Below are 14,523 nucleotides of genomic sequence, written 5' to 3'. Positions count from 1 at the left end.
ATTGTTGATATTATTTTAAAGTTGAGATTACTTTGCAGAAATCTTTGCAAGCCTCTTGTCTAGCTAGGAAGTGTTCACTTGTATCTGTGACTCTCCACAGCCAAGGACTAGTATCTGTGAATCCCTACAAGAAGCATAGTACATGTTGAAGTGGGATGGAGGAAGAGAGGACTGCTTCCCACCCTGCTGCTTTGTCACTCCTTTGTTCCCATGGAAACTGGACATCAGCGTTAGCTAGAGCATTAAAGATTAGTAAAAATGTGTCTTTATCCATCACTCTGAATTTAAAAGATTTATAAATTGCAACTTTTAATATTTCATTCTTCCTTCTTTGATTAGATGCTATGCATGCTATATTTAGAAGGCTTTATGGACAGAAAGTTTATGCCTACCTAATCTTTCTGGGAACTGATTGTAGAATACCAGAGAGATAATATCCCAATACTTCAGAATTTTGGAGACCAATAAGACAAGGTTTTTTAATTTTTTAGATTTATTTATTTTAACATATATGAATGTTTTACTTACATGCATATATGTGCATCCATGTGCATGCCTGGTGCCCAGAGATGGTCAAAACAGGCAGTTGGGTCCCTTGGAACTAGAGGTATAGATGGTTGTGACATATTATATGGGTATGAGGAACAATCCTTGATCCTTTGCAAGAACCAGTGCTCTTAAATGCTGAGCTACTCTCCAGCCCCATGTTATTATTTAAATGTTGAGAAAAAGTGAGCATAAAGAGCTGGTGGTGCAAATGTACAGAGTTATGATAGGGGGCGTTATGTGGTAGTCTGCTCATATAAATGGAAATAAAAAATGAAAAATTAGAGTATAAAATGTTCCCTTTTTATGATTATTCCTTTAGTAATACTTGGTCTTTGTTTCCTTGCTTGCTTGCTTGCTTGATTGCTTTTGTGGTGCTAGCTATCAAATCCAGGGTCTTGCATGTGCTTGTTCATTGCACTGAGCATTGTCTGAGCAATGCTTATTGTTAGGAATGACTCCAGCTACCTACCCCACACACTCATCTTTCAACTATGGCAATATATCTTCTACACCTAGAAACTTTAATAGTGCTAGACCTATGAGTAATCCCAGGCCCATTTTCTGATTCTTGTGTTGGTCTGTCTGATACATGCTGTGTTGTCCCAAACCTCTCCTAATCCTACAGCAGTTCTTTCCTCTGAATGTAAGGAATGAAGAGACTTGGAGTGTGGGAACTATTTTATTTTTCAAAACTAAATGCAGAGACCTCTCACGGTAATAGTTAAACATCACTGTAGTAGAAGTTTGAATGGTGGCCTTGGGCCACTAATTAGGTGAAAATAGAATTTTTGAGGGCTACAGGAACCCCTGAGAAGCAAAATGAATCTAAATAGTGAATATAAACTTATGTAGAAGCCAAGAAACTGTGTCACTTCACCTCCTTTGTAAAGGAGCAAGCTATCACTAAATGTCTGTTAAGAGATTGATTTTTTAAAGGTTTAAATTTTAAACTAAAAACATATGTTTTAGTGCCTTGGTATAAACAGCTATTGATAATCTGGCTATGATTTACAAACATTCTTCTACAAATTGTAGCCATGTGTCTCGAATTTCTGTTTATTATTTTGTCAATCTATCTATCTATCTATCTATCTATCTATCTATCTTTCCCCCGTGCCACTTGTGTGTGTGTGTGTGTGTGTGTGTGTGTGTGTGTGTGTGTGTGTGTAGTAGTAGTAGTAGTAGGTATTGTGTATGTTTGGGGATTCACACAAGAGAAGTTGTATCAGGACACTGGGTGTCTTCCTCTATCACATTCCACCTCATTTCCTTGAGACAAGAACTCTCATTGAACTGGAGGTTTACCATTTTGGCTATGCTACCTGACCAGCAAACTACTGGGATCCTGCCCCCACCCCAGCCCACCTGCCCACACATACAAAGTATTCTGGTAGTAGGTATATGCATCTCTGCCCAGCTTCTTGTATGGTGCTTGCCATTTGAACTCAGGTCCTTATGCTTGCAAAGCAAATGCTTTACCCACTGACCATCTCCTCAGCCTTATACTATTCACAGCATGAAGTGACTTGAAACAATTACTGAGCCTCTTCATCAAAATTACCATATTTCCCCATTAAAAAACATGCTATCAGGTGAAAGTGTAGCTCAGTTGGTAACGTGCTTGCTTAGCATGCACAAAATCTAGGCTAAATCCCCAGCACCATATACAAATGAATGCAGTGGCACATGTCTGCTAATCCTAGCACTCAGGAGGTAGAGGCAGGGGGATCAGAAGTTCCAGGCCAGCTTCAGCTACATAAAGAGTTCAAGCCAACTTGGTCTATATAAGACATTTTTGTTTTGTTTTAACACATGTATCAATAATACAGAGTTAGAGCTTCTCTTGTTAAAAAAGGGTAACACCTAAGCTCAGGGAAGGCATATGAATTATTTTTTCTTCTTGTCACTGAATGATATGGGTCTTTAGCACAAAGATTTCTCATTACTTTTATAAGCCACACGTGAGAGCTTCAAGTGATTGCTTCAAAAACCACTTGATTTTTTTTCCTTCAGAAAACTTTGAGAATTTAATTTAATTTTGCATTCATGGGAGGGGAGAAGAAAGTAAGCTTTACCTGAAATAGAAAAAACAGCATTTCATTTTTAGAGATAACATGTAATAGTCTAGCCTCGAGGACACAACATGGCCTGCATTGAAGCTAACACCTCTTCCTTATAATACATTTTAACTGGAAGTCCAAGAGTTTCTTGTTTTGTTGGGTTTGTTTTTAAGTTAATGCATATAAATGCATCCAGTGTGACTGCACAGGAAGAAGAAATAGAGCTGAGACAGAAACACGATTGCTGGGGTTTAATCCTAGCATCTCTAAGTGTAGATAAGTCCTAAAGTTGAGAATAAATGTGTGTCCATGCAAAATACTCAGTTTATAGCACTTAAAATTTACTTTACCAAATGCTTTTCAATGGGTTCATACTGCCATTCACTAAAGCATAGCAAGTTGATTCACTTGGTAACGCAAAATTGAAGCATCTTTTAGGACTGGTTTTAAATAAATCATTGGGTTCATATGACTTAGGGAGTAAGAGCCTGGGCTTCTTTGGTGGAGCTGTGTTCAGCCTAGGTATCGAAGAGGCATACAGGTGGGACTGAACACTATTAGAATAGACTCTGATGAGCTTCTTGATTTCAATTCAGTGTAAGCCCAGGATGAAAGAATCTAGGCTGTCATTTATTCTCATCCATTCATTCATATGCTAATTATGTGCCAAGCTCTTTCTAAGGACTTACACTTCAGGAGCTTCTCTAACTGGAAAAATGGACATCTTCCGTTCAACTTGGTTACCTTAGGAAGACATTTAGAAAGGCAGACAGGCCAGAGGGGCTGTACCTGGTTAACACCTGATGATTGATTGATTGATTGATTGATGCTGGTTGGTGTTTTGCATAGGTTATTTCAATCTCTTCAGGAGGGCAGATTTTTGTTGTTGTTGTTTGTTTGTTTTGCTTTTATAGATATACATAGTTAATTAATCTTCCCAAGGCTGCAAAGCAAACAGGAGATATAATAAACAAGATGTGACTACTTCATTTGCCCTGTTTTTTTTCATGGTGAGGAAATACAAAAAATTGAGAAATACACAGGTCCTAAGAATCTGACTTAGACATGTAATCTTCATATTCCAGTGCTTATTCTGTTCATATTCCAGTGTTTATCATTTAGTAAGAATTCAATCAGTGCTAGTGAAACAGAGAAGATGCCCGGCTCAGCCTACTTCCTGACTGTATGTGGACGCCTGAGCTGGGAACCCTGCTCACAGACTGCATTGGCACCTGTGCAATTGGTCATTTTTACACAGTTAGTGTGCAAGAACAGGAATCTACACAACATGAACCTGTTTTCAAACATGTTTGTGGTGGCTACTGGAACGGGAACATGTTTCTGAGTGAGTGCTAGTTCAATTCAATTTTGAACTTCTCCATAGCACTTGGGAAACATACTGTATTAATTAGAAAGCACTAAAAATTATCTTTAGTAGCAACTTTTATAGAGGTAGACATTTTCTCTGGGTAGCAATTCCTCGTACAATGTCTCTGAACACAAAAGCTCGATGAACTGTGTTCTTACACCGGCTTTGTGCACTGCAGGGAAGTAGTACTTGCTGGGCGAGGTGGGGCTTTCTTTGGGAAAGACAAGAATGCAGTAGGTTATCTTGCTCTACACTAACACTGATGCTGAGAAGTTCGGCAAATTGCCAGGGCTGTGCACGATATGTAATAAATCCAGTACATTTTACGTGATAAAGGTGTTGGCAGAAAGGTGATTTTTTTTCTGGTGTTTTGCATTTGTTTGTTTGCTTATGGTTTTGTTTTGTTTTACTTAAAGATATACTATAAACATGTTCATTTAAATATGTAAGCCAAACAAGCTGTGCAGTCCTCTGGGATGACTGTGAGTCCACTTCAGCCCCATGTCTTCTTTCTCACATGACTGAATGACAATTTAACTACCTGCCCCACCGTTCCATGCCATGAAGCATGAAAGAAGTGACCTTTTTCTTCATTTTGGTTCTAGAAAAGTTTGTTTATAAGCAGCATTAAATCCTGATTGGTCCAGACCACTAATGTATTATGCTGCTGAATAGGGTGATGGGGTATTTGCCCTCTGCTGCTGAGGATTACCTGACCAAGAGTTAGGCCTCTGAGAGGGCCTTATCTTTCTTTCTTTCTTTTTTTTTCCACTTCTTTTTTTTTAATTAGATATTTTATTCATTTACATTTCAAGTGTTATCCCCAAAGTCCCCTATACCGTCCCCCCCCCCCGCCCTGCTTCCCAACCCACCCTTTTTAGTGATGATTCCTGATAAATCTTAGTTGCCACTTGGACCCTTTCTGAACCTTCATAGCAAAACCAGCCTACTAACATAGGCAGCACAGCTACTTGCCTTTCTCTGTAGCTTTAGTAGTTTAAACACTGCGAACAGTCTTAAGAAATGTATTCTGCTGTTTATGAAGCTAAGAGCTGCGAGGGCACACACTCACAGCAGATGCGACTACACTTTAATAGATTAACTTTTACACTTAGTGCGAGTCCCTGAGATGTGAAGCAGCAATACATTCTGGAAAAGCATTCTTTCAGGAGGAGTATATTACTGGGAAACACAGGCTAGGCTTGTAGGCTATTCCTTTAACTAGAGGCATTGCAAGGTTTCCTTTATATAAGGCAGGGTAGTTAGCATATGTGTGGGTACAGTAGCATTACTGCTGGACGTCATTACTATAGTGGATGGTAGTGGGGAAGTTGTTACTGATCACAGTCATGGAGTTGGTATGCAGTGAGGCAGCGGTCACAGAAACTTGTGTGTTTGTTGTGTATTGCACAAGAATGCTGTGCTTACAGATCTCTGTATAGAAAGCTGACATAGTTTGGTGGAAGGGTTGGTAAAAGGAGATTGTCTGAATTGAGGGATCAAATGTTCTCTTTCGTTTTTTTTTCAGATTCATTCATTCATTCATTCATTCATTTACAATCCATTGTCCCCACTCCTGGTCCCCCCACCACAATTCCACACTTCATTTCTATCTCTGAGAGGATGTTCCCCCACCACCAAGCTTCCCCTTTCCCTGGGGTCCCAAGTCTCTCGAGGACTCTGTGTAACCAACCTCTCCTACTGAGGCCAGTCCACACAGTGCTCTCCTCTATATGTGTTGGGGGCCTCGGAAATGTTCTCTTTCAAAAGATCTTTTCAACTCAATGAAAATGTAGTGCTGTGTAGAATCCTAATAGTTAAAAGTCTGAACAAGCTTTATTATAAATAACTAGCTTATGGCCTGGAGACCCAATGAAATAAATTACTTTCTCAGGGGAAGCATATGGTTCTGCAATTTCTCAGACAAATGGGAGCTGGAGCTGACTTGGCTCTAGAATGGTCATATCTTTTAATTTTCCTGGCCAAGCCTGTGATTCTGCTGACTGGGATCTAATAGATATCATGCTTTGGGTAATTTTGAAGGATGAGTTGCTTATGAAAATGTAACCTAACTGGAATTTCTCTGTGCTCTTTAAAATGATGACTCTCCTGGTACGAGTCTTTCGGACATTCATTTCAGAAAAGGTTGTGAAGGGGTCACTATTTTTGTCACCAGATTAGTGTTAGAGTCTTCCTATCCAGGATTCATGGTGTGTTGGTTAGGATGAAGCCTTTTCCAGGACAGGAGTGGAGCAAGATGTTAATTTAAGGATTACAAGAGAAAATTAATGTTTTTCCATCTTAGCAATCTTTGTCAATTTATCTGATAAATTTAGATGTCTTGTAAATTGGAGAAGAAAAGAGAGAGAATTCAAGAACTTGAGAAATTATAGGTACTATTCTTGTCAGGGTTTTCTCTTGCTGTGATGAAACACCATGGCCAAAAGCAACTTGAGGCTGTACGGGTTTATTTGATTTACATATCTTGAGTCACAGTCTATTGACTGACGCCACAGATTCAAGCTGAGCATGAACCTGGAAGCAGGAGGTGGTGCAGAGGTCATGGAAGAATGCTCCTTCCTTGTTTGCTCTTCATGGCTTGCTCAATCTGCTTTCTTATAGAAACCAGGGCCAGCAGCCCAGGCATAGCACCACCCATAATGGGCTGGGCTCTCCCCCATCAATCACTAATTAAGAAAATGCGCTACAGGCTTGCCTAGAGCTTGATCTTATCCAGACATTTTCTCAACTGAGGTTTCCTTCTCTTGAATGGTTCTAGCCTGTGTTAAGTTGATATAAATCTAGCCAGCACAGGTATTCAGTAAGGCTCCTAACTAAAGCATACTTTCTCAATGACCTACAGTACTCAACCTCCTGATATTTTTATGTCAACTTAATTATACCACCTATTTCATTAAACATATGCATGAATTTGTTTGAATGTGTTCTATTTTTGTACAGCACTGCTAGAAGAAAAACAAAAGAGTATTCTCTTATTGAGATCTGTTTAAGAGAATAGCACATCTTCAGCCACGTCTGACCTATAGTTGCTAATTGGTCTGATATTAGCAGGTTCATTCAGTTTGAACAAAAGGCTGAATATACTGCTCAAAATGTGACTTCCATAAGACTATACACTAGGTACTACAGAATATCCAGATGGCAACAGCTGTCTACTGAATGTGTGACTTCTCCAGGTATGTGTTCTGCCTGACATTCATGGGCTCAGAGTACCTTGTACAACAAAGTGCATACCTGTCTTTTACAAGTGGCAAAACAGATGTTGAGAGACAGCAAATAAGTTATCCAGGATCTCACACTCACATCAGCCTCCAGTCTAATCCTCCTAATTCACAACAGAATTTTTAGTGAATTAATTAGATTTTTAATGTATGTGTGTACATGGTGGTGTGTGTGTTCTTGTGTGTGTGTTTGTATGTGTGCTTTTGTATGTGTGTGTATGTATAATTCTCTGCCTCATTCACTTGAGAGGTCTATCACTCAGTTACCAGCCAGCTGTCCTGGCTAGGCTGGCTGGCCAGGGACATGAAGCTCCCATGCTCTTCCCTTCTTTAGCCTCCAGTGCTGCACTTACAATCACACATGACCATGCGTACCCTTTTTCCACAGGTGTGGGGATTCAAATTCAAGTCCAAATACTTGTATAACAAGCATCCTTACCCACTAAACCATCTCCCTAGCCCCAGACCAGAATTTTTATAACTGGTAACCATTTGTTTATAGTATGAAATTTTATCCGCCTCCCCCTCAAAAAAACCTTTTTTTTTTCACCTAAGGTTCTGTAAGGAATGATCCAAAGTATCCAAATGTCAATCTTCTGGCCTAAAAGATAATATACCCTAGAATATTAAGAGAGCTCAAACTAAGGTTTGTAAATAATGTAACTTTGGAAAAATGAGGCAGACAGAATTGACTGGGCAGGGGTCGGGAACATTGTTCCTGTGCAGTTCTGGTTTCCAAGCACAAGAAGATGACAAGAGTTAAGGATTGAGATGCTGTGATATCTCTAAGCAAGTGTTTCAAACACAAGGGAATTCTAATCACTGGGAACCTGGTTGGCTTTAGCTAACAATCCTGACTTTGCCTTGATCTCCCTAGATGATTCAGTCCCTGCAGCTGAAATGTCATAGCCGCTGACCTTGAGCACAGGACTTTGCAAGGTTATCTTTCAGTATGTTACAGCAAAGCAAGATAAATAGAATGCAGGTTCTGGAATACACACAGAGCTGGATCAATAGCTGCTTGACTAACTGCATCCAATAAGTGATTGATGTCTAGATTGAGATATATTTCTGATGGCAATTGACATGGCTCAGTCCCCTACCTTGCAATAATTTTCATCAGATGTCTATAGAAAGGTCTCAACTGTCCAGTGCTTTTCAAAGGGAAAATGGGAAATGCATGTGTAATGAGCCTAGAGCCTGAATAAGGAAATAAAACCACCTCTGTAAGCTTCTCTAAGTGAAAACACGAAGAAAACCTGTTTTCTGGTTTAAAATGTAAAAAACCACAAATACAAACTAAGGCAAATGTGCTCTAAGGGCTGATATTCATTAGAGTTTTATTAGACATTATTTCTGTTAGATATGAGAGATAAGTATGAACCAAACTAAATGCAATAAATTTTTCTTTTTTCTTTTTTTTTTTTTTTTAAATCAGAGGTTGTGTGGACTAACAGCAGGGTTTAAATGACCCTCATTCAGAGTGATCCATTTTCGTGATAAATGGCATAATACCGAGGGGGTTTAATCCAAATATATAAATTGCAAAATATAAATTATTCAGTACTATTAAATACACTCACACCATGGCTTTATTTTACGATGGTTTCATCTACCTTTATCTGACAGTTCTAACTTTTTATAAGCTTTCTTTTGCAGGGACTTTCTTAAGTAGGAGCTTCAGTTATTAGGCCCCTAGATCCTTTTAGGGAGAGCATGTGGGAATGAAGCAATCCATCTCTTATTTGTTCCTGAAACTCTTTTCTGAAATGAAGACTGAGTAAGTTTAAGGATCTTGTCAGTTTTCATTGTGCTCACAGAACCTAGGCCTGGGCCTGGCACATAGTAGTCGCTTAATAAATGGTCTCTAAAGGCGATATCTCAAATATCATCTGACAGATGCTGGCTCCATACATTCTGTTTTGCTCTTGGCCCTTGTCAGTATCCGTGAATGGTTTGATACTAACCAGAATTGACAGTTTCTTAGTAGGCCTGATGAAGTATACCTTATGTCTGTTGGGGGTCATACTATGCTAATCACCTCATTAAAATATATAAGAGAGATGCACTTAGCAGTAAAATATTATAGAACCATAAAGCTACTGGTGGTAATTACTACTTAAGTATCACAATTATTTGACTATTAATAACCAGGCATGGAGTGTAGTCTGTGAGGTGTCCGTAGAGTCCAGAAGAGCCAGGTTTTGAACCATGAATAAACATGTGTCCATTGAAATCCTAATTCTTCTACTGTTGTGTGGACTTCAAAGGGTCACATTCGTCACTATCAGCCTGGCTTGTTTCTCATTCTGTGGACAGGGCATAGGGATGATAATTAATTCCAAAGGTCTGCGTGGAGATTAAAGGACATAAGGGAATGAGTAAAGCATGTGCCATATTATAAATAATAAAAGCAAGCTACTACTGATATAAGTAGGAACCACTCTAACAATGACGGCACACACTGTTATCACTGTTGTGCCAAGACAGAATGTGGCCTCAGAGCTGTGACTGGGAAGGCAGAAGCATAGAGCAGCACTGGAACTCAAGCCCCAGGTTTATGTGCCATTAGCATTCTGCCTGTGCCACTTTAACATAATAGAAACAGATTGCTAGACTAGTGTGGAGCTAGCAGTCTGATTGGCCTTTCAGGAGGAAAAAGCAGACAAATGAAGGAAATAATGAGAACACAGAATAAGAAAAAAATAATAATAAAAGCCCTGATCCCGTTGCCTTTGAACAGCTACAGAATATCAAATGGTAGGTCTGCTTCTGCATATAGGAAAGACGGAATTTCAGTTTGTGGTGTTCTTATAATTTTGCTTTGAGTCAGAATTATTCCTTATCTGCTTACCCATGTTTTGCCATATTTACAAGGGACTTCCTGTCTTGCCTATAGGTGCCCCTGAGCAAGCGCACAGGTCTGAGCAGACTTTAAATTACAGCAGCTTGTCATACCATGTGCTTTCATCCCACATGCTATCATTATGTCTTAACCTCCTTCACTTTGTTCCCATAGAATGCTGAAGTTTCTGTTTTTGAAGTAAACATACGCTTCGTCGGTGGACTGCTGTCAGCCTACTATTTGTCCGGAGAGGAGGTAAGTTGCAAAGTCATATAGACGTTTGAATTATGAAATGTCTCCAGATTACTCTTATTGTTAAATGTGCCGTTTGTGGTGTGGATTTTGGAAAAACCCACTGAAGCCTCACATCCTGACGCTCAGCTTAATTTCTCAAAATGTGTGCCAATCCAATGAACCAGCTGGGGGGAGTCCAACAGCTCCTATTGTCAGGTTAAGATGCTGCCTTTAAAAGCATGGCTCCATTATGCTATGCATGCTGGGATTAGAAGTACAAATCCCACATGTCTGCGGGCACATTCCCCGTGCTTAGCGTACCGGCAGACTTGTAAGTGCATTTTTTTCCTCCAAATTTATTTTAATGTTAGTATATTAGCTTAGTAAAAACTTTTAAGTAAAGGAGGCATGACAAACAAGATCTGAAAATGACAGTAGCTGTGAAATTGAGGGGTTGCAACTCTGAGCTTGCTAGCACATGGTCGGTCCTGCAGGCCAGGGTCCCTGTGAGAAATGCTTCGTTCTCTTCCCGAGTCAAGGCTTAATGAGTTATCTGCTGCTTAGGGCAAAGCACGGATTTTTAATTTACTCTTTTTTTTTTTTTTTTTTGGTAGATTAAAGACTTTTGTATCATGCTCATCAAGGGCACCAATGCTATTTTCCTGAAAGCATTTGGACAACTTTGTGACTTACGTTAAGGGTCCACTAAGAGTTTCGGGAATGGGCTCACCTGTAATACTGACAGCGTTAAGAGCTGACATCAAGGAAAAGTAGTCACAGATTTCAACCGCACGTCAGTCAGATTTCCATCAGGCTGAGCATTCTGGCTGGGGAAGAGTAGATCTTAGCCTGTGTAGTATTTCATGTATTTCTGTGCTTCAAACAGATTTAAGCAGGGTAATAAATGTTTAATGAGAGAGGCTGCTTGACTTTGTTCCTGTCTCCAAGGTGCTTTTCTCATCAGAGCAAAGCAGCTCTCCACTCCTGTTTCCTCTCTCTCTCTCTCTCTCTCTCTCTCTCTCTCTCTCTCTCTCTCTCTGGATTCGGTTCTACCGTATTTTTTAAAAGTATGTAGATGGTCCCTATCATTGTCCCCTGTGTCATTCTGTCCAAAGCATCATTCGAGCCTGGGAAACAAAGGTCTGTGCTAGTCCCCATTCCTCTCCCCCCGACCCCCTGCCCTGTTAGCTTTCTCTGCTCTGTTATCATTTGGGCAGCCCAGGTTAGCATCCCTAAGTGGAGCAACTATATTTTATAAAAGCAGCACGCAAATTAATGTTTTGTATATGAACATGTCCCTGAGCATCCTAAGCCTGAGTTTTCTCATTGTTTGGACACAGTGTGCTACGGTGACCTTGCTTTTATGTTGCTCCATAATCTACACGTAAAAGACACAATTTGGAAAACGTAAGGTGTGTGTCCTTCTGTCCAAGAGCTTGACGGGGATTGTGGGGAATACACAAAGAAACAAATCTGTATTTCTTCTAAGGATACAGCCCCTTTCATTAGCTTTTTTAAAGTTTTACTTGTTCCGGGTTTCCATACATATGAGTGGATCTGTTTCTATGAATATTTGGTAAATGTGGATGTGCCTATCTAAATGAAATGTCCACAAATGATGCCATTTGCTTGTTAAGTACAATAATAAGTTAAAGGCCCTGTAAAAATTATTTTTATTTTTGAGATTATAAAATAATTGCATCATTTCCCTGTTCTTTCTTCCATATGAACTCTCCCTTACACCCCTGCTTGCCATCTTTCAAATAAATAACCTCAGTTTTCATTAACTGTTGTTACATACATACATACATATATACATATGTGTCTATGTTTGTATACACACATACACACATATATAATTACTCAATATACACATATGCATAAATACAACATGTTCCGTTTGTACAATGGTACTTGTATGTATATATTTTTAGGGCTGATCATTTGATAGGGGATACCGAATTGGCATGCTCTTTCCTGGGGAAGACCTTTTCTTTCACTCTCTACATTTCTTAGTTGAGTATAGGTAGGGTTGAAGCCTCCTGAGGTTTTCCCCATCCACATTACACTGTTTATTACTGTGCTCCTTGTTGAGCTTATGTATAAGAACTCATGTTGATTAGATATTATGGGCATAGCCTTTGCTATTTTTAGGAGGCAAAAATGATACTGGCTCCATAGAAGGAATTTGGAGCTATTCCTTTCCTTTCTTTCCTTCTTTCTTTCTTTCTTTCTTTCTTTCTTTCTTTCTTTCTTTCTTTCTTTCTTTCTTTCTTTTCTTGAATGGTTTAAGAATGATTGGCTCAAGATTTTCTTTGAAAGTCTGGTAGAATTTTGACAGAAATCCATCTGGACTTGGACTTTTTTTAGTTTGGAGGAATTTTGTTACTATTTTAATCTCCTCATTTATGGTTTTTGTAGGTGTTTGACTTCTTGGTTTATTTTTGGTGGTTTGGCTGGATCTAGAAATTCATGAATTTCTTCTTAAGTTTCCCAATTTAACAGAGTACAGTTTTTTATTTAATTATTCCCTTATAATATTTCAAATTTCTTTGGTGTCTGTTTCCTTGTTCATTTCTGATTCTGTTGACTTTTGTCCCCCTCCCCCACCCCCAACTAGTCATGTCAAAGAATCTAGGGTCTATTACTTGTGTATATTCTCTCTGAGAACCAGATCTTTGTTTCATTGATTCTTGATATTGTTCTCAATTATCTTTCATTAATTTTTGCATTGAATTTGGTTTCTTCGGTTTTCTTCCCTTTTTTTTTTTTTTTTGGTTTGGTTTGGTTTTTGTTTTTTTGGTCTTGGTTTAGGTTTTGGTTTGGGTTTTTCTAGACAGTGTTTCTCTTTATAGCTCTGGATGTCCTGGAACTCAATCTACAGACCAGGTGGGCCTCAAACTCGCTGAGATCTGTCTGCCTCTTCCTCCTGAGTGTACCCTCATGGTTTGAATTTCTTAATATAGGTACCTAAAGCTATAAAATTTCCCTTGCAAGTCTGTTTTCAATGCGTTCCCGAGGTTTTCTGTTGTGTTTCATTTTCATTTAGTTCTAGAAAACTTTTTCTTTCTTGAATTCTTCTTTGACCTATTAAGCATTCATTAATGCCTTTTTCTAACTCCATGAATTTGGGTGTTTGCTAGAGATTTCTTTGGTGTCAATTTTAATTTATGTTGTGGTCAGAGAGGACGCATGAAGTTACTTCAGTCTTTTTGAAATCATAAAGATTTATTTTGTGTCCTAGAATGCAGTCTATTTTTATAGAAAACAGTGGTATGCTAATGAGTAGAATGTGTATTTTCAGATGTTTGGATGAAATATTGTATAGATGTCTGTTAAGTTCCTTGGATTATATATCAGTTAATTCTCATGTTTCTCATTTATGTTTTGTCCAGATGACCTATTTTGTAAAGTGGACTATTAAAATCACCTACCTATTAATGTTAGTCTGTGTCTTTAAATCTAGTAGATACTTTTTATAAAATTTGGTGTACCAGAGTTTGGTACATACATGCTTAGCATAGTCTTCTTGGATAACTATTCCTTTGACTAGAATGAAATGTTGTTCTTTACCTTACTGGTTTTAGTTTGGGGTCTATTTTGTCAGCTATTAGGATAATGATACCTGTTTGTTCCCCGGTCCTATTTGATGGGAATAATTCTCTCCATCCTTTTATTCTAAGGCAGTGCTTATCTTTAAAGCTAATGTCTGTTTTTGTAGACAGAAGATTGATAGATTTGGGGTTTTGATCATTTCGGCTAGTCTGTGTCCTTTGATTGGAGAACTAATACCATTAATATTTAAAGTCATTGTGTGTTAATTGCAGTCATCCTATTGTTGATGTTTCATTTTATTGCTTGTGTTTTTAGTGGTACTTTATGGTTTCGTAATTATGGCTTCAATCTCATTTCACAGCCTTTTGACTATGCTCATTTATCTCATTAGCCCAAAATATAGATTCCTATATTTACATTAGGTTTGATCTGTTGGATATAATTTTTCTTTTAGTATATTTATGTCTGGATTTTTTTTTTTCATTCTCCTTCAACTTTGGGAGATAGTTTTGCAGGGTATATTAGACTAGGTTGGTCATCATGGTTTTCAGGACTTGCAATGCAGTGCCCCAAGCTTCTCTTGCTTTCATATGTTCCATTGAGAAATTTGCTACTATGCTGATGATGTTACTTTACATGTGACTTATGTTTGATTGTTTTCTAATTTAT

The 14,523-nt window shown here is 38.6% G+C and overlaps 1 protein-coding gene across 2 annotated transcripts in view; it reads left to right on the top strand.

The window, feature by feature from the left end:
• Positions 1-14,523, top strand: part of Man1a1 (mannosidase alpha class 1A member 1) — a 173,176-nt gene that overhangs the window by 50,982 nt on the left and 107,671 nt on the right. For both annotated transcript variants that reach the window (XM_021173671.2, XM_021173672.2), the window contains exon 5: positions 10,240-10,320. In XM_021173671.2, coding sequence (XP_021029330.1) covers positions 10,240-10,320 — 81 coding nt within the window. The remainder of the gene's footprint in view (positions 1-10,239; positions 10,321-14,523) is intronic.

This window comes from Mus caroli, chromosome 10, assembly GCF_900094665.2.
Source record: "Mus caroli chromosome 10, CAROLI_EIJ_v1.1, whole genome shotgun sequence".
Taxonomy (NCBI): Eukaryota; Metazoa; Chordata; class Mammalia; order Rodentia; family Muridae; genus Mus; species Mus caroli.
Note: the sequence above shows the minus strand (reverse complement) of the source record. Positions and strands in the feature narration are given on the sequence as shown.